The 19,241-nt window shown below is 43.2% G+C and overlaps 1 protein-coding gene across 19 annotated transcripts in view; it reads right to left on the bottom strand.

Annotated features, from left to right (window-relative positions):
- The window catches only part of FBRSL1 (fibrosin like 1), a 369,285-nt gene that overhangs the window by 254,011 nt on the left and 96,033 nt on the right, over positions 1 to 19,241 (bottom strand). For 15 of the 19 annotated variants that reach the window (XM_041410159.1, XM_041410148.1, XM_041410156.1 and 12 more), the window contains exon 3: positions 18,641 to 18,676. The exons of the other annotated variants lie outside the window; for them this stretch is intronic. In XM_041410159.1, the coding sequence (XP_041266093.1) occupies positions 18,641 to 18,676 (36 nt within the window). The remainder of the gene's footprint in view (positions 1 to 18,640; positions 18,677 to 19,241) is intronic. 19 annotated transcript variants of the gene reach the window in all.

The following is a 19,241-nucleotide window of genomic DNA, read 5'->3' as shown; positions in this document are numbered from 1 at the left end:
TTTTACCTTCAATATTCCTCTATATTCCACCTACTCTATCCTTACAGCACAAGCCAGCAAGATTACAAACCAGGGCTTATCTACAAAGAGCGCTGTCCCTCAATTTAAATTGCAATGGTTTCTTCTTTGAAGGATTGCTAAGTGGCAAGAACAAAACCTATGACTGTCAGGCTCTAAGCATCACAATTTCTTATGGCTTTACAGCAGAACATTAGGACAGGATGAAGAATTAGCTGTGTCAAGGAGAAAATTTGCTACTGTCAAATTTGTTTAGTTATTCGGAGTTACAAATATGATTTGCTGCTACCAAAAAATCAACTAGGCTATATTAAAAGTGTAATTTGATACCCTGCTATAAATCTCTTTAATAAAGGTGTGGTGGAAATGATGTTATCCATATATAAAGATTAATCTCTATTTAAATATATATAAATTCAGGAAGCTGAACGATGCCAAAGCTGAAAGGTGTCTTCTGAAGTGCGAAGGTGCTTTGTTACTTCTGGTAAATGCTAATTCTTTTTGCTGCCACTTGGTTGTACTTTACACTTAACCACACAGTCCTATTTATTATTCTCACTCTGAACTTTCACAGCATCCCTTTCATCAGCTAAATTCCCCCTTTCGAAACAAACATCTATTTGAACAAAAACAGTCTTTAAAAAAAAAAAAAAAAAAAAAAAAAAAAAAGAATCAAAGCATTTTTAGTGAAATGAAGTTTTCTGGACTGAATTACCCAGCCTACACCATAGCATGCTCAGCCAGTGGAAATTATTTAGGAACAAGCGAGGGATGGGGCCAAAGGCCCGAGGCCTTTATCTGGGCGGATGATTGATGTGCTGCGGGCCCCGCTGTGGCCAACAGCGATTTTTATCTGTTGCCAGCAGCAACAGGCCCGGGGCGCAGCGTGAGGCCCGCGGCCGGTGGGGCGCGGCAGCGGCCCGCACACAGGGACACACAAACGGCCTTTTCAGCCGGACAGCTCTCGTGGGGGGCTCTGACATAAAGGGCCCTTTGCAAAGGCTGGAATTGTCAGCCCTTTGATGGCCGCATGCTGGGCCATTAGCTTCTGTTACTAATTTGCGGTGCATGTGAGAGGGCAGAGCGGCGGGAACACCTGCGAGCGGCTCGGGCGCATTGTGGGACGGGTTTTGTCAGGAGAGACGAGGAATAAAGGACGAGGCATAACCCTTCCCTCTAAAGGGCAGATGACACAGGCTATTATCGTTTCCAGCCATCAAAAGGACGGCTCTGAAGTAACATCAAGCCATCTAACTCAAACCTGGAAAGGCAAAGGAACTAGGGAAATTCAGAGTTAACAAGGGGCCAGCTGTAACACAATGTGCCAGGCTTCTGCAGGAACTTTCTGGGGAGAGGCACCCTTACACACCAGGATACTGGAGAACAGCACACAGAATTGAAGGATAAACCATCTTCTGTGGTTGTACTGATTCTGAAAGCCCACATCTGCTCGAGCTCCTGTGTGGAAAACATATAAGGGGGAAAATAGCCATGAAGATGGGGGTGTTCATGGCAGATGCCAGCCCTGGCCAGAAGTGGAAGAAATGCCGCTTGGAACTGTTGGGGTAACTTCTAAACCTGCAGATTCCTGCACGCTGAACACAATATGACATTTTTCCACCAGCAATCCCATCAAAGCTTCCACACAACTGGGCCAGTGAACACACCCAGAAGGTCTCCCTGCCCCATGCATGAGCTCAACTGAGGCACAGCAAACAGCACGCCCCAGATCCCAGAGCAAGATTACGGGAGCGCTGGGAATACAGCACAGACCTCCTGTCTCCTCCTCCTGGCTTTGAACACAAAACCTCGCTTCCTTTGTTGGTTAATATTCAGGATGCAGAAATTACAAGCATTCAAGGCCGAAACTTTAAAGATTAATATAAAAGCAACTTTTGTATTACATTTGTGCAAGCAACCAGAAAAGTACATATTGTAAAATAATCCGCAAGTTGTACTACTGTGGGCCACTGCAGTGACTAATGAACATGTTAACTTTCAGGCTGAGTTTTGCTGGAAAGCAATTTTTCCCACCAAATTACAAAGTCTACTTGAGTAAAAGAATAATTTACAACTCTCACAGCACCATGGTGTCACAAAAATACCACTCCAGCAAAATTAAATAGGCGTCAGAAAGCACCACAATATCCAAACAAATCCAACCCCAACTCCAGTCAGAAGGAAGAAAATCCACTGCGGTAGACAGTCTGCACTGACTCTGAAGACAAACTTTTATTGAACAAAATTTCTGTAAAACATGGTTTGCACAGTCTGTATTTACGGTACAGCAGAGCCAGAAACCAAAATCGGGGCCCCACTGCTTTAAGCTACTGGTTTTCAGCCCTGGGACATGAGACCTCCAGCTTTGCTGAGTACTTCTTAAATGAGCTGTAAAAAGGTAGCTAAGAAAAGCAAGCCTGTGGTCAAGATGGCTTTCCATTCAAAATATAGGGCTCTGCAACTTTAGTGGTGATTTTCTTAGGTTGTTTGCAAATTGGAAGAGGTTGAAAACCACCAGCAAGACTCCAAGTGAGGTATGAGAGAAACCTGCTATTATAAAAGAGGTTTGGGTAAAATGGCAGCAGTCTTTAACCAAACTGAAAACCAAATAAATATTATAAACACATTACTATGAGTCTGGAATCAGAAAATGCCATCAGCAAGGCTCCAGGAAGTTCTGAATCTGGCCCCTCACCATGCAACTTTAATTATGAGTGCTTTCCTACCTGTGCTTCCAGCTTCACAGCAATTGAACACATTTAAATGTCTGAAAACCTCAAACCATGGGATCTTGATCAAACCACTGTAAGCTTATTTTCAATGACATGTTTGCCTTAAGTTTCACAACCACCGATTAGAATTCATTCCTTTTAAAGCAAATTCTGACAAAATCAATCAACTTGAGAAGGTACTGGTGAGTGAAAAACACCACACTCAGTAAAGCCACAAGTCTCAGCCACACTGTGGTCCTGTTAAGCTGACAAAGACCCACGCCCTTCTCCAGACTGTGTTTTCTTGGGATTCCTGCAATTTTCTACTGCTGTCATTGACAGAGATGAAAATCTTACTGTTCTCCCACTCATTGTCCAAGGCCAGTGAGGTAAAGAGCTACCTGAACAGAATACCCACAAGGATGTTTGCTCAAGGCAGACAGATCAGAGATAAGATTTTGGTCAGATCAGGTGTAAACCGTCCCTGATGTGAAGCAGAAACTAGTCCTACTGAGGATCTTTCTTTCACACTCCATTTCTCAAGTAAAACAAAGGGAAAAAACCTCTAAAATCCTTTTCCTTGTGCCCCCAAACCTCTAGATAACCCAGCTGGTAGTGCCAAATGTGCTATTCAGAAGCTGAACATTCACACACCTCATAATGATCATCCTCCCGGCCCCACACCTCAGAGCTGCCAGGCAGCCTCCAAAGCAGCTTTGATTCTGCACATTTTCACATTACTCAATCCCTCCACACAACCATCTTCTGATCTCTTTCCCTGGCTGTCCAGCATAGCATTGAATTATTGTGAAACTGTCCTTCTAATTGTTGTCTCTCCTTGGAGAACCTGCCTTCCCCTTGGATCTCCCTGTGAGCCTGTTTCCACGGGTAACCCAATCACCTGAACAGAAACTTTGAAGCACAAGTCACTGAGGCAGCGTGTCAGAGCACTTTGGCCCAACAAGATGGGAACCATGCTGACACTAGTTAAAAAAACGCCAAATTCCTCATTTCTAAACACCAGATCAGTCTGAAGTTCACTTGCTTTGCTCTTCATGTATGTTTGAACACATCCTCTTCATTTAAACTGCATTGCCTAAAACAACTTCCATTATTTTGATCACTTCTCTGCAGCAGTGCTGGAAACTTTTGAGGAACTGATTTCCTTTACATTTTCCTTTACATCTGCATTTTTCCTTTTACATTTGCAAATTTCATTATTCAGTTCCAAAAGCCAACTATCACAATGATTCTGCCAACTCAACAGCTCACTGGCGATCATTCAACTGAGGAACACTTTCCAAAATCCCTGGGCTGAGCTGCTGCTTCCCCCTTTCCCCAAGATGATTTTAAATCCCCTGAGATGAGGGATGAACCCTGACAGACCACTCTGCCCACACTTGTGCTCTTTGCACCAACCAGGTGCAGCCCATCAGTGCTGCAGAGGGTACATGTCAGCTTGTGCTAACATCCTTCAGATAAAACCATTATCTTTACATCATTCATTGGTCTTTATACAAATAAAGTCACTGAACTAAAGCACTGCTGCAGAATCAATTTCTTTTGGGGTTGATAATGAAGGCTTTGGCTTTTATTTCCCACATAAATGTGTACTTTATTTCCAGAAAGGAAGGAAAAAAAGGAAAGGGAAAAACAAAAAAAAAAAGGAAGGGTCTTTCTTCTCAGTAACTATTGTAATTTCCTTGAAATATCAACTAATTCTTACCCTTCCTTCTCACATGTGACCAGATATATGTATGTATGAGAACAGCCCATTTACTTCCCTCCCTACAAATGCTCTAAATAGGATCCATGAATAGAATTCATATAATGAAGCTGATTCTGGCATGCCTGAAAATGTTCTACTTGTTAAGAAAAATATTTGAAGAATGATGTACTGTGAGAAGTACCATTGTTTGTGAGCTCTGAAATGCAAATATGCAAATACAGACACAATATATTTTTTAAATAAACAAAGTCTTAAATAGCTGCCCAAAAATAATGCAGCCAAGCTTGAGAAATAGATGTAGATATGAAAGTCACAATTATCCAGCAGTAGGACTAATCCAAAGAGATTAGCTGGAAACGGAAAAAGAACGAAAACAAGGGAAGTGATAAACACATGAGACGCAGCATTTGGTTTCAAAGTGGGCCAGGTGGCTTCCTTGGCACTCTGGCAACAGGGAATTCTTCAGACTCTCAGCACATTCCAAGGGCAGAGAAGCTGCCTGCCCCAGCTCCAAGCCCATTGGGTGGGCACAGGTTCAGGGATCATGCTCCCTACCCTTTAAAAGCAGCTGGATTGGAATGCAACCACAGAGACCTTCATACTACCCTGCTGCCTTGCAAATCTGGGCAATAACTCATGCCACTCCAGGCTGCAAACTAATCTGAATTAGGTGTCTGATACTCTAGCTCTTGAGATCACACAATCTCCAGGAGAGAAGACTCCTGGAGCAGGGATATGTCTCGGGTCTGGATGAGCAGTGGGGAGTACTTGGAGACAGCCACCAGGGCCAAGGAAAATGCCAAGGAGCATTTGGTTGTGCAGCTTCACAGAGGCATGGCCTGCTGTCACCAGAGCTGATGACTCCTGGTCTGTGTAATGCCAGTGCCTTGCCCTCTGAGGTTCAGCTTATGCTCCACACCATCCCAAACCTTGGAACCTACCCTAGGGACAATTTCAGATACCGTCAGTCTGTGTTGGTGCCAGCCTATATAAACAGGAAAGAACACTGACCTGCTATTATCCAAGACAAAGGGCTAGGAAGAAGAGAAAAAAGGGGGAAGGAAAAAACAATAAAACAGTTCAGTTTGTGAACCACGTTTCAAGAATGAAATCTTCTCAGCTAGTCCCTTCAGGTGCTCTCCATCCCCCAGCCTTCAAACAGGCATATTCTGCTGCAGCAATGAGCTTCACAAGGTCTGGTGTTCTAGGAAGGGCAGTGGCTTAGCCAACTCCTCAGTGTTCTGCACAACAATTAGTAGGAGGTTCATTGCTATACATCAAAGATGTAGTCTGGCTGTGGATAATTTTTCATAGAACTCTTAAAAGTGGTGAGTTAAAAGCACTTATCAGAAAAACCAGTGTAACAACAACAAAACCTGCAAAAAATAAAACACAAGAAACCAACCACTCAGGCACACACACAAGCTTCCAGACATTTAATTACAAAATAAATGCATATGACAGACATCAACAAGCCTACAGGAAGATTCCTGCTTCAGTATTCAATGCAGCCTCAATAAATATTTCAAGGTTTCAAATGGATGCTTTGCAATAGCACAGTTTCCATTTGCACAAGTGCCAGAAGGAAGAATTCAAAACAGGCTTAAAGCAAAACCAGAGTATTTTCCTGTAAAACTTTAATTGGGAAACTGACACTATATAATCTGTACATCATTGCCTTCGAGCTGTTGTTAAAAAATTAAAGCTGTATCAAAAGAACTGCTTTGTTAAATTAACATGTTATGCATACCAGACATAATCTGCAGCAGGAAAGGAAATAGCTTTGAATCCAAAATGCACTGATTGCTGTGGCTGTCGTTGACAGAGGCTGAGCCAAACAACGTCAGCAGACTAAAGCTTCTCTCATGCCTCCTATATGGACACCCGCCCTTACAAACACCCAGCCTTGATTTCAAAACCTGGACAAAAGCAGCAGACAAGCAGGGTTTGATCATGGTGACTGTTACAGCTACAAATCACACATTGTATTGTGCGAATTCAGTGTGAAGTTTTGAGATGTGCAGGAACAGGGTGAGGCTGTGCTGATGGAGCCTGGCTGCCAAGCCCACCTTTGCTTTTATTCCATGGCCAGCAGTGAGGAAGGGGCCAGAATGCCCAGGGCTGGTGTGATGGGCATGAGGGCTCTGGACCAGCCACAGGAGTCTCGCTCCCATGGAAAAAACATCCCAGCCCCCTGCTCCAGCAGGGAGGCAATGCCTTTCCTATGCTTGCTCAGCAGCATCTGCAGAAGCACAGCCAGTACCAGGACAGGCACCTGCAGCATGGGGAGCTTGGCTGCAAGCTGTGGCCTGGGACAGAAGCTGAGTGGCTTGGTTTGAAGAGAAGGGTCATCAGACAGGGACATGGGACAAGCAGCCCCTTATATTCTAGGCACAAGACAAGAAAATTAGGTGGATCTTCCAAACTACCTCACCTATTTCAGTAAATACTCAGTAAAACACTCTCCCATCTACACACCTCAAGAAAAGACCTGAGTACCACTACGCCATTTTAAAGCTAGAGACACTCAGGCACTGAAGCTCAGAGGAACCCGCCCAAGGCCTCTTTGAAAGTACTAATTTAAAATCTCATTTACTTAAGGTTTCTCTCTGAAATCCATTCTGATGCTGAAGCCTGCTCAGCAAACACATGCCAAAAACAAACCAAGTACCCTAAGTCATCCCCGGGATACGACCACCTTCTCTGTTTAACCTTTGCAAGCCCTTGTCACAGTCACCATCACTTTGGCTTCAGATCAATCCAGGCTCATCAAACAGGCTACACTTTGAAAAGTGATTCATCACTTTGCATGCCCAAACTCCTGACAACATGACAGACTCAAGGAGGCCAAGTTTTCTAAAAATACAGAGCACGCTTCCTCAGAAAAGCCCGGTTCTCTCATATGTTTCAAGTTGTTCACCTCTGAATTTGAAGTGCCAAAGTAGTTTTGGAAGATCTGAATGATAATGTTTCCTCAGTAAGAATTTACAGCTCTGCACACAATGGTCTGTACTTCACTCTGTGCACTGTGAGTCGGAGGCAGTGCTGTGGTCTGCAGTGGTGAAGGCGGGTTAACAGTTTTGAGGCTTTTAAGATAAGCAAAATTTCCCTTGACGTTGTAAACTCTTCAGGTGGTTAGAGACAACAGTTTCTGCTTTTTTGATGTCTTCTCAGAAAAGAGCTCATATAATTTTATCAGTTTCTGGGGTGACCATCAGATAACCAAGCTATTCCTGCCGGAACCACTCAATGCATCTCCCCCTTCCTGTCACTGGCAATCCACAAGACGACCAGGGGATTCAAGCTAACCACAGGGCTCACAACTTAACTGATTAAGTAGGTGGGAACTGATGCCAGCTCAGCTCAAAGTGTCTGTCTCTGCTAACCAGAAGCCAGCCGCAAGCTGTGGAGGGGGATGACCACAGATAACACACTGATACTGAAACCGTTTGGTGAAGCTGCAGCTTCCTGTTCGAGTGCTCTCGCAATCTCTTCGAAATGAATCTTCAGCAGGAAACTGGCTGCAGTTAAATAGGCTGTTTGGGTCGTCGTGTGGCATCTATTGCTGCCTCTTGTTTTCAAGGGACCATTTATTATTCTCTCCTGCCCTCTTCCCCAGCTTTCTAGAAATGAACTGAATTAGGGCTCCTCAGAGAACAAGTCTTTAGAGGAAAGGAAGGATACTTAGGCAAAGGCTGTGAGCACTCTGCACCCGTTACAGCTTGATGCCTGCCAGTTACACAGTCCTCTGTAGCCTCGGGCATCTCCACTTTGACATCCTAATCTTTGTGACTAGAGCTCGTTTTCTCTTAAACCAGGATGCTACTAGATGCTATTAAGCAGCTTTGGAAGAGACAGGAATACATGGGGAAAATGTGTTCTGTGAACTGGTTTGATCTAACTTTGGTCACGAGCCTTATAACCTTGCTTGTGTCAACACCTGCTCATATTTTGCTGTGAGGAATGCTTGCAGAGAAAGCCTTTTAGACAAGTGATTTTTGAGATGAAATTTTGAATCTTTGGTTAATTACAAGAATCCTACTAAGTTTAGCTTCTCAGCTGTTCAATGCTGCTGCTACCCTGCAGGTGATGGCAGAATTGCATCAATCCAGTAAAACACATATATGCTTTACCCAACTCAAATGCAACCATTTTTTCCTTTGGTGATTCCCAACTGTTCTGAGAATGCTGCTGCCTGAGTTCAAAGCACACACTACACAGTCTGTACCATTCCTCATCTACAGCACTCTAATTGTTACAGGATGTCCAAAAATTGTCCCGCTTTGATTAGCTGATTTCAAGGGCAGCATGAACCATTTCAACCCCATGTCCAGAAAACCCAAGAACCACACAATAGCTTCTTAATCAACTCCAAAATTTCTTACTGTTTACAGATAACAAAGTACCAGTCTAAAAAAACTGAACTGTGGTTTGTAAGTACCCAGCAGCTACATCTAACATCTTCCCAAAAAACTGCCAGGGTCCTGAGGCTTTCTGGTGAACACATGTGGTGAATTAATCAGACAAGAAAATTCCTCAGGATAATACTACACATCTAGACTGTAAGTGTTCAGACACACAAAGTCTTATCCATCATATAGCATAGAGATGAAATGCAGACAGTAAAGGTATGAATCAGGCTACATTCCTGTAGAAACCACTGCAGCCATGTCCACAGTGATGTAAGTGTTTGCCAATTTTCCATCATTCTGGTTGCAAACCTCTAAATATTCACAACCAGAAGCACGGCATCTGGAAAGTATCTATAAATAAAACTGTTAATTCCATTAAAATCTAGATGTGATACCACTTGAGTGTGTAACTCAGCAGCACTGTGTATGGATCGCTAGTGCTTGCTGGATTTTTTATTCTATTTTTGAAACACATACTAACTCCATAATCAAAAGCAATTTTGAGCACAAAACTGACCTCAAGGTCACAAGACTCTATGGCAGACTGTTGCCTTTCATTGGAAGTACATTGTACAGCCAGGACGTCGGCACATCCACACCGGATGGGCCACAGGGCTAATTAAAAAGCAGCTTTGGTGGTTGTATCTGTTCCTAGAGCAGGTTAGTAAACCAAACTTTATAACAAGTAATGCAACAGAAGGTGCTACAGAAGCAGACAATTCCCACAAAAACAAAGCAAGCTCAGAGCGATGAACAATTGTTTTACTCAACCTCAATGCCTTTGAGTTTCTGACCTGTGATGAGCTGAGAAAAGAGAGAACAGTTACAATTACCTGAAAACTATGCTGAAACACAAGGTATTCTGAACCAGAACTCAAATATTTCTTCATGAAGCTAAGTATCATTGATCAAAGGACTTTAAAACAAATTTAGGATACATCAGTGCTTGAATTTCAGAATTAGACCATTGCCTCCCTGAAGGTATTTAATAAAACAAAGAGACAGGGAACAAGCAGAGAGTATTTGGTCTTACCATTTCCCAAATGGTATTGTAAAGACCTCTCTAGTGTAATTCCTATCTCACACCCAAGTTACCATGGATTCCTTGACATTTCTGCCCTTGCCCTGCATTCCCTGGCTTTCTAGAACTGCAGTTGGTCCTTCTGCATCATACAGGAAGGATCTTACACTTCCATTTATTTATTTATTTGCTACAAAAAAAGAGAAAGGACACCTTCTAAAAGATGGCCAGCAGATCATGGTGACTGGGGCTTGTGTTGACCACAAGTAACTGTGATGCTGAAATGCTGAGGCAGCAGGAAGTGAAAACACTGACCCTATGTAGAAAACATCTCACAGGGTTTCCATCTGAATGCTCCTCTTCCAGCCATGCAAGCACTGCAGATTAAAAAGTTGCTCTTCACCAACTCTTCTACTGTTGCAGCAGGAGCTGAACAGCTCATGGAAAGGCAGCCCAGAACCCCAGGCTCCTGCCTGAGCCACCTGCACAGGCACAGCAGCACAGAGCCCCTCTGTTCTCTCACCCCACAAGGAATGGAGGAGAGCTGCCTTCCCACTGCAGAGGAACCACATGGCCCAGTATATTCACATTTTAGCAGCCAGCTCAATTGCATCCAGGCTGAAACACGAAGTGAGGAGAGAAACCTCAGCCTACAGCAGCTTTCTACCCATTTGCAGCTTTCACAGCAGAGCCCCCACACCTTCAGCATGTTATCAAAAGTTTTCTTTGGTGTGAGAGCTGACTTAGGGTTGCATCTGTTGTTTTGCTAAATTAAAGTTGCATTTTTGCCTTCTGTTAGGACAGGAATGAAACGAAAGAGCTCTCTCGCCTATAATAACAAATCCCAATTTAAAAAAAAAAGGTGACAAGGAAGATATACAAGTGGTGAAACTGAGTAAAACCCACCAACTTACAGGAACCCTTGCCTACTCTCTGGATGTGCAGTGACTAGTTTTACCATCACCCAAAGAACTTACTCTTGCTGGACTATTTTATTTCAATACAGTTTAACATAGGGAAAACCATTTTGGGACTGATAGCAATCATGGTATTCCACTGAGCTGCACAATTAAATATTTATGATGCTTCAAGATGACAGGCAGTGCTCTCTAATGCCAATAACACCCACAAAGTTGATGCAATCGATCCCTTTTCCTTGATCTTTCTTGTTCACCAACTATCAAGGCCAACAAAACATGTTCATCTTTTATTTCTACAATTACCTTCTTCAGTGGCACTATTATTTCCTCTGCTACTCCCCAAACATGCCATGGTTTTGGGTGTAGTGAAATATGAGATAAAACAAGAGAGTGTTGAACCCCTTTTCCACCCACCCCTGTGAGTTTCCTCTGAGGAACCCACCAGAGCACCCAGCACAATAAGCACCAGTGCATGGGCAGGCCTCAGAAATGGGCTATTTTAACCCTCTCTGTAATTATAAAACACCAGAACTGTCCATTCTCACTGCACAAGACTATCAGAGAATTAAACAAAAATCAAAAGCAAATCCCCCAAGAGGCCCCACACTTAACCCCTGCTCACTGTGGTAGTTAGGTAAGGAGCCCTGATCCTAATCAGCTGTCTGCTTTAATCATCTTTTTGTCGGCTTTGGTAAAGGGAAAGGAAAGAGAGTTAAAACAAGGCAATGGATTCTAAGGAAAGAGAGTCGTGAGAGCAAACAACAGTGTGAAAACAGCTGAGACAGACAAGCAAATACCCTGCCCTGCTACACAAAGAAAGCTCCAGCACGTATATGACACAACTGCTTCAGGACAGTCTTAATCAAAAAGGTCCAGAAATAAAGACCAGATATTCTCAAAATCCTCTGCCTTTCCTCTTCAGCAGGATGTAATCCTTTCCAGGCTGGTGAATTCAAGATGGATTTAGGACAACTTTTCATTTTAGCGTGCAAGGCCGGTGACAGCGAGGTTATCCCAGCCCAAAAGCCAAGGAGCACTGGGAATTTCGGGGGATGAGTCTGTTTAACAATAGCAGCTTTCTAGTCAGATTAGAGGTCTGCTCCCCCCCGGTGCCCCGAGCACAGGGCAGCGGCAGGGAGATTAAAAACACGGGCAAAAATCACACACAAGTCATATGTCCCGTCCCTCGAGGGGCTCCCGGTGTCAGCTGGCTGTGCCTCCTGCAGCTGGGGGGTTTATGGAAATCAGGATCAGCCCGTCCTGCTCCGGCCACAAGGACAAAGGGGCACCACTGCTGAGCCTCCGAGGCAGCCCCTCTGCCAAGGCCACTGCTCAGGCAGGGGGAAACTCAGACAGAGAGGGCCCTTTGTGCTTGCTTATGGCTGTGGAGATGAGTGAAAATCCATGGGACTTTTCATCCTAATTAAAAGCAGAGGTCATCTAAGAAGAAACAGACTTTCAGAAAAGAGAACTTCTAAAGGAAAATGTGTTGTAAGGAAGTTCATGGACTTCAATATTTGTAAAGCTGAAGTATGTAGTTTATTTATGTTTGTACTTCTGCTTAAGCTTTTCATGGGACGTTTCAAAAACCCTCAAAAGAGCTCCCACGGATCTGGAATAATATGTGTACTAATTACTCAGCTCAATTTGAGCTCGTGGCTTATGGACAGTCCCTGGATCCAAGGGTCCAGCTCCTCAGCTGGCTTACAGCAACCTGGCTCCATCTCACACAGCACTAAGAGCAAACAAAACTCTATTTATTCAGTGAACTCAGCTTGTCCAGGTGAATTCAAGCATGGGTATAGTTTTGTGAAGTGAGGCTATTTAGGAACATGGGAAAAGAAAACCAGTAGAAGTTAAATGCTTTGGACTGACACCCACCATTTTATTCCTGGCTCTCTAAAACTCCTGGTATATTACAGGGAAAACTTCTTTCAAAATACTTTACATTTCTATTCCATATTATTATTTTTCTATCTTTTTAAATCGTTTATGCTGTCATTGCACTTGCAGGCCACATCACATTTTTATAGTCCCTTTTTCTTTCCTCTGTCTTCAAAGAAGACAGAGCATTTTTCCACCTGAAGGGGACCTATCTGCCATTCTTTTTCTTGTCCAGAAGAAAAAGACAATTAGAGTCTCTCTTTTATGCTTGGCATCATGGCAAAAGGAGATTGATACTTATTTTGGAATTAATACTCCTTTATTCATAAATTTTGTCCAGAAAGTCTTGATCACATTGCCAGCCCATTGGCACATTACTGTAGGAAATACATATTAAATTCAGTTTTATCATTTACCTTTGGCTCCAGCTCAAGGAGTTTGAGAGTCATAACAAGAGCCCTGTTTCCAATATTGATTTTTGGCACAGAAAAAATGCTAATTTATCAGAGGTCCTAAAATACAATGAATTTTCCAGCCCAGCCAAGAAATGTTACCCACCTAGAGAAGATATTTTTCATTAGTGTGTGACAGAGCAGCAGGTGGAAAAACCCTGTTTGTCACAATTCCAATGTGCCTCTGGTCACCGAGCGTGCTTACACACCATGAGGGAAGCATGCTCAGGAATTCCCAAACAGAAGTATGACATGCTTCATTGCAATAATTTTTTCTTTATGTAGGAATTTATCCTCCTTGGTACATCAGTTTCTCCATGGCCATCTCAAAGATGTCAAGGTATACAATCATCCCTGGGATCCATGTGGGAAATGGTAGTGACTCAAGGTCTGTACAGAAAAGATGCTGTTGAAGGTACTTTTCCAAGTGATAATTCGGTTCCAACCTAACAGCACAATAATATCCTTGAAGCACAGAGTGGATTAGGGAATGCTGCTGGTGAGATCTTCAGTGAGCCCCTGTAACCACTGCACCAAAGGCACAAACCTGTCCATGCTCACACCAAGGATTTCTGGCCTGAGAGCAGCCTGCTCAGCAGGCACCATCTGCTTCAGGGCTTCACAGACCTGCATTGAGCTGGCACAAAACTGAGAGAGGCCATGGAAAGAGCTTTACAGGGGATATAAACCTGCAGAGTCAACAGTTCCTCTGCTGATGATTTCCCAGCACTTTGAAGCCATTTGTACCTGTCCTCCCTCCTGCTGAGGTCGTTGAGCTTGGCACTATCTCTGTGCTATGTACCAGGGGAATGCAGCTCAGAACTGGCTGTCCCAGCAAATGCACTCATGGGCACGAGCCAAAGAGATCTGACAGGGGCAGGGTGGTTGTGGGCAGCTCTGCTGGGCAACAGCCCCACTGTACAGCAACACTGAGCACACAGCACAGGAGAGGAGTCCTGGATGGCTGTGAAGATCTTTGCCACAAAGACCCAAACTGGCTGGAAAGCCAGTTCCAAAAATGAACAAGATCATTTGATAGAACAGCCAGGAAGGGGCAGACTGGGGTCCAGGCAGACAGTGCAGTGGGCTCAGGGTGCTCAAAGCCTACCCAGCACTTGCCTGAGTCACCTCAGGTTCAGCTTCACCCGGGGGATGAGATAACTGTTCTCATGCTACATCACCAATCAGAGAAGTGAAGGTTGCAGATAGCACCGAGCTGACTCTGGATGACCCAAGAGTCTCTGCGAGCCTTATGGTGTTCTGCACATTTCTCTCTATCCACGAGCTCCAGCCTGAGTTATCTGAGACATTGGTTTCCTGTGCTCAACAAGGAAGATGTAAAATCAACAGAATTTGATCAGCTGCCAGGGATTTGACTAGGCTACAAAGACTTTGATATTTTACAGAAGCTCAGAATAAAAATCAGCTGCTGCTGTAGCCAAGTGTATGTTACTGTTTTTATTTAAAAAAAAAAAAAAAATAACCCCAACCCTTTCAAGAACAAATAAAACCAAACAAAGACGTCTCATCCTCCTGCACTTTTGTTCCAAGGCACACTCAGACAGGTTGGCTCACTGGCTATCCATTTGCCATATGCTTTCAAGTTTATTCTTTCATTCACTCCCATATTTTAGCCCCTTCCAGTTCAGAAGACGAACAGCTGCACAGATGCTCTATAAATAAACTACATAATTTATTGGAAGAGGTTTTTTGTTTATTTTTTTAAGCTACCACATATTCCCCAGCTCTATCCTTTTCCATCCTCTCTACAAAACTGAGTCAAATTCAGCTGCAGCTTGGGTTTGTTTCTACAGTGTGCTCAACCTTATAAACAACTGCAACTTTTTAGCCATTAATAACAAACTGTATGTATTATCTTATATTCATTGTAACTACTTTATAACTCTCTTTGGTTCTAAGTCAACTACCAGAAAAAAACTTGACAAACATCCACAGGGTGGGTATGTATGAGTGACGTATAGAAACCTCATCTAGTTCTAACGCTAATTTCTGATTCTCTGTGTATTTTTTAACAAATCAGTGCATTTTCAGGTACACAGGCCTCTCATCCTAGAACCAAAAAGAGAATCTGTTTTGTCTGCTCAGAAGACAGACAGACCTCTCTGACTAAGATCACTAATCTCATTTGTGCATGCAGGAAATGTGACAAATGGCTGGAGTAGTTTATCACACAAATGTAACCATCAAGTCATAGAGGGAATGAGATATTAACCTCCATAAACAAACTCGTGTTCTATTTCTCAGCACAGCGGAAGTATACATTTAATGAGATAAGGATATGAAACACATGCTACCAAGGAGAGAAAGAGCTTGCAGCAGCAGTACAGACATAGAAATGTCTTGTCCTATGCCAGTAAAAGTAAACGCCATTTGAAAATTAATTTTGGGAAACAGTGTTTTAAGAGATTTTGTCCGTGGTATATACAGGAGACTCTGAAACTATGTGCCAAGTCACTGTTACTGCTGGTTTTGAGGCTCAAATTAAATCTAGGTGCAACTGGAGTTCATCAGATGTAACTTCAGTGAGACCAAAATTTCACAGCTATTTCAAGCATGCTCCTTATTTAGGCACCTAGTGTTCCATGGGAAGCCTGAAGTCAAGGAAGTTGCTGAATATCCAACCCTCAGGGGTTAATTATTTAGACACTTGCATTCAGTTTTCTTCCTGCCTCTAGCTCCAGAGTCTGCACTTCATGGACGGGGCATTTGCTGAGGTTTTTCACCAATGAACCTGCTCTGACTGCCTGGACAGGCCTTGATGGCTCAGCTGGATGAGCCAAACCTTGGACTGAGATTTTTTCATGCAAGATTCCTACTGTAGGTTGTAAGTTCTCTACTGGCAAATGCTCATTTCCTTAAAATGTGCATTTTCTACAAATGTTTCTGAAATCAAACATCTCTGCAAGGACAGCTGACGCAAGTGAATGGAGAAGAGTGCGGATTCAGAACGAGGTAATTAAAATTGAGCACGCACAAAATAGTTTGTGGTATTTAAACAGCTGCTGATGGAACCCAGTACAAGAACTTCACCGAGTAACGATACAGATCATCATTCCACACGTCTTCCACAACACAAGCCATCAGCACAGCTATCAGGAGGAACACCCAGCACAGCGGTGTCTCCACCGTGCCTCCTGCTACCACTGCTTTCACCATGTCTGGGGAGCAGGGGCAGAGACAAAACAGTGACTTAATGCTTCATAGACAGCTGCTTTCGTGAGAAAATGAGAACTGTTGTGGACGCTGTGGACAACTCCTGCTGTGGGGCCAGTTGTCTGGATCTGGTGGTTTGAACATCTCTGTGCCACCTGCAAGAATCAGCTTCCCATGGGAGTTTGGGCCAATGGAAGTGGCAGTCTCTGACTATTGTTAAATCAATTTAGAGCAGTGTCAGAGTCTTGGGGGAAACAGTCAGCCTCAAGAGTTGGCACATGGTGGGGCAGAAGGCAGTTTAACAGGGAAAATGACAATCCATAGAGAACAGCAACACCATTTCACACTACTCATGGTCTCAAAATACTGCCCTGGCATGCAGAAAGCTCTTACCTCCCTTGAGAGGTTATGGGTTGGCAAAATAAGAGAACTTTGTCCCCACACATGCACAGCGAAGGAGCTAGTAATTTTCTCAAAATCATTTCTCTGAGAAACAAAAGTAAATTTCTGAATAGCCAGCAATGGAAGAAAACAGTCCTATGATTTATTGGCCTTGAGACTCTGAGAAGAATTCTTTGGCCTTTTTCCATTACGATTTTGCAACCTATGTTATAGCCACTGGGAAATTGTTTAGTTCCCAAACCAGGCCCTCAGTCATAAAATCTGTGAAGATGATTCATTATTATTTATGTGGTGCCATGGGCATGCATGGCATTTTACAGACAAATAGAAGATAAAGCATCTGCCTTTAGAAGCTTAGGTGAATCTGATTCTCCAAATGTATGGAAAGCAGCACTTAATAGGTCCTGTAGCAAACATTCCTCATCCCTCAATGAATTAAGCAATGACACTCACCTGGGATACTGGAGGATACTTAGTAAACATGTAACTACTGTCTAAAAATTTGTAACATTATTTCATTAAAACTGTGAGGCTTTTCAAGTCATATGTTATTTTGTAATGGTTTTATGATGAAAATGCACTTAATCTTGTATTATGAATTTCTGATAATATGCACGATAGCATGGGACAGTGTTGCTATGAAACTAGACCATAAATTCTGCACTGCCTGGCAATTTTTTCTCTTTGTGCAGTGGGTAGAAGCTCAGGAAGTTCCATCATCCTAAACTTACAACATAAATTATTGAAAGTAAATAATTCTGGTGATTACAGTAAAAAGAAATGTGTTCCAGGCCTCCACATCAACTTCCTGAAGTACATAAAATCCACCCTTGTTCTGGTTCTATAGAGAATGAGCAGCTTTAGCTCTTGGTAGGAAACAGTTTGGGACCACTCACCTAGAAGGCAAAACTTTATCAAGGTAGAGGTTGTGAAAACAGCAATTACTGTCAATCAGTGTAGGCAGGAGTTGTCTGCTGAACTGAGACATTCACGTTCAAATTTGCATATACCTTCATCTAGAACCTTTACACTCCACATGACTTACTGTCCGAACAACCAGGGTATCATATCTCCTCACCATACATTTGTTTTGAGAGTCAGATATAATGTGATTCCAGGAATTTTCATGTTGACTTTTCTAAGCCTCTCACACCCTCTCCTATTTCTGTATTACTCTACTCAGTGATGTCTGTGCCTGCCTTTTTGGACAGCTGAGCAGAAAATGTACCCAAAACAAACCAATTAATCCACCTCTATATGAAGAAATGTCATTATTGCACATACAAATAAGGTACATTTGAACAGAAAAGGACAATTAAACATGTCTGGTACATTGCACACACAGGCAGATGTGTCCTGACCCTGAACACCACCCTCAAACATTGTGGCACTCCTGTGAAGGAAACATCAGCAACACCCTCCCCTGAAAACAAGCGAGCTTGTTTTGTAACTCAGAGGCTTGTAAATAAGAGAATATTGACTTTCTTGTTGGTCACAATGGTGAGGGCTGCAATTCTTTGTAAAATGGGAGTAATTGTGTATTTGATTCTTGTATTTAATACACAAATGAAAACGTGTTTGGGGGAGGGAGGAGAGGAGGGAATGATCTCCTGCTGGTGTTGAAAACTCTCCCCACTCAGGTCTTGTAATTCTCCAGAGGTGACTATCTAGCTGAAATACACCATAAACTGACCAAAAAACTCCTCCCTATAAGTATAATATTAAATTAAGAAGCACCCAGGCTCTTAATGCACGCCCACATGTCAGGGCTGTCTCCTGCCAGGTGCATGACAGCCCTGTGCTCTCACCCTGTTTCTGTTCTGCATTTCTTCCATGTCAGTGGCTGTGCAATAGGTAGTGTAAACCTCTGCAATCAACATCAACAGAAGTGAAAGAATTAGCTGTAAAATGACTTACGGAGTAGCCTCTTCCTGAAAGCGATTGAGCAGAACTCTGTGGGAGGAAACAATATGCCACAGTAAGTAATGCAAGAGATTCTGTGTAATGTAAGATAAGAATCATTTTGCGATTCCCTCCCCCAGCCCAATATCCTTAGGGGAAAACTCCACAACCTCAAATGATCTCCTGATACTCTGTGTGCTGCCACAGGAGTAACAGGCAGAGAGCACTTCCAGGTGAGGGCTCTGGGGCTATTTCAGGCAGGGTTTCATAAGCCAGAGCAGGGCTTCAACAGCTCCTCCCGAGCAAGGCAAAAGCTCTCAGCGTGGGACACGTCTTCACAGCAGCAGGACACACACTTTGAACCATCCCTCCTCAGGACGTGACGGCGCCTTCCTGGGAACAGCACGCACAGGTAAGGATGCTCTCCAGAACCAGGCTTGCACATTTTGCCTCATTGACTCCAACTCTCAATCATGTAACCAAATATCCCACTTTCCATTCCCCTCCATGAATCTGTGAGCCTCCAGCCTTCACTGCTGCAGCATTACCATATGACAACTCTATCTGAAATAACAATAGCAGCAAAGCACTAATTTATCATCTCTCAGAGCTTTAA

The sequence above is a fragment of the Onychostruthus taczanowskii genome, unplaced genomic scaffold (genome assembly GCF_017590055.1).
Source record: "Onychostruthus taczanowskii isolate IOZ18803 unplaced genomic scaffold, ASM1759005v1 scaffold32, whole genome shotgun sequence".
Classification (NCBI taxonomy): Eukaryota; Metazoa; Chordata; class Aves; order Passeriformes; family Passeridae; genus Onychostruthus; species Onychostruthus taczanowskii.
Note: the sequence above shows the minus strand (reverse complement) of the source record. Positions and strands in the feature narration are given on the sequence as shown.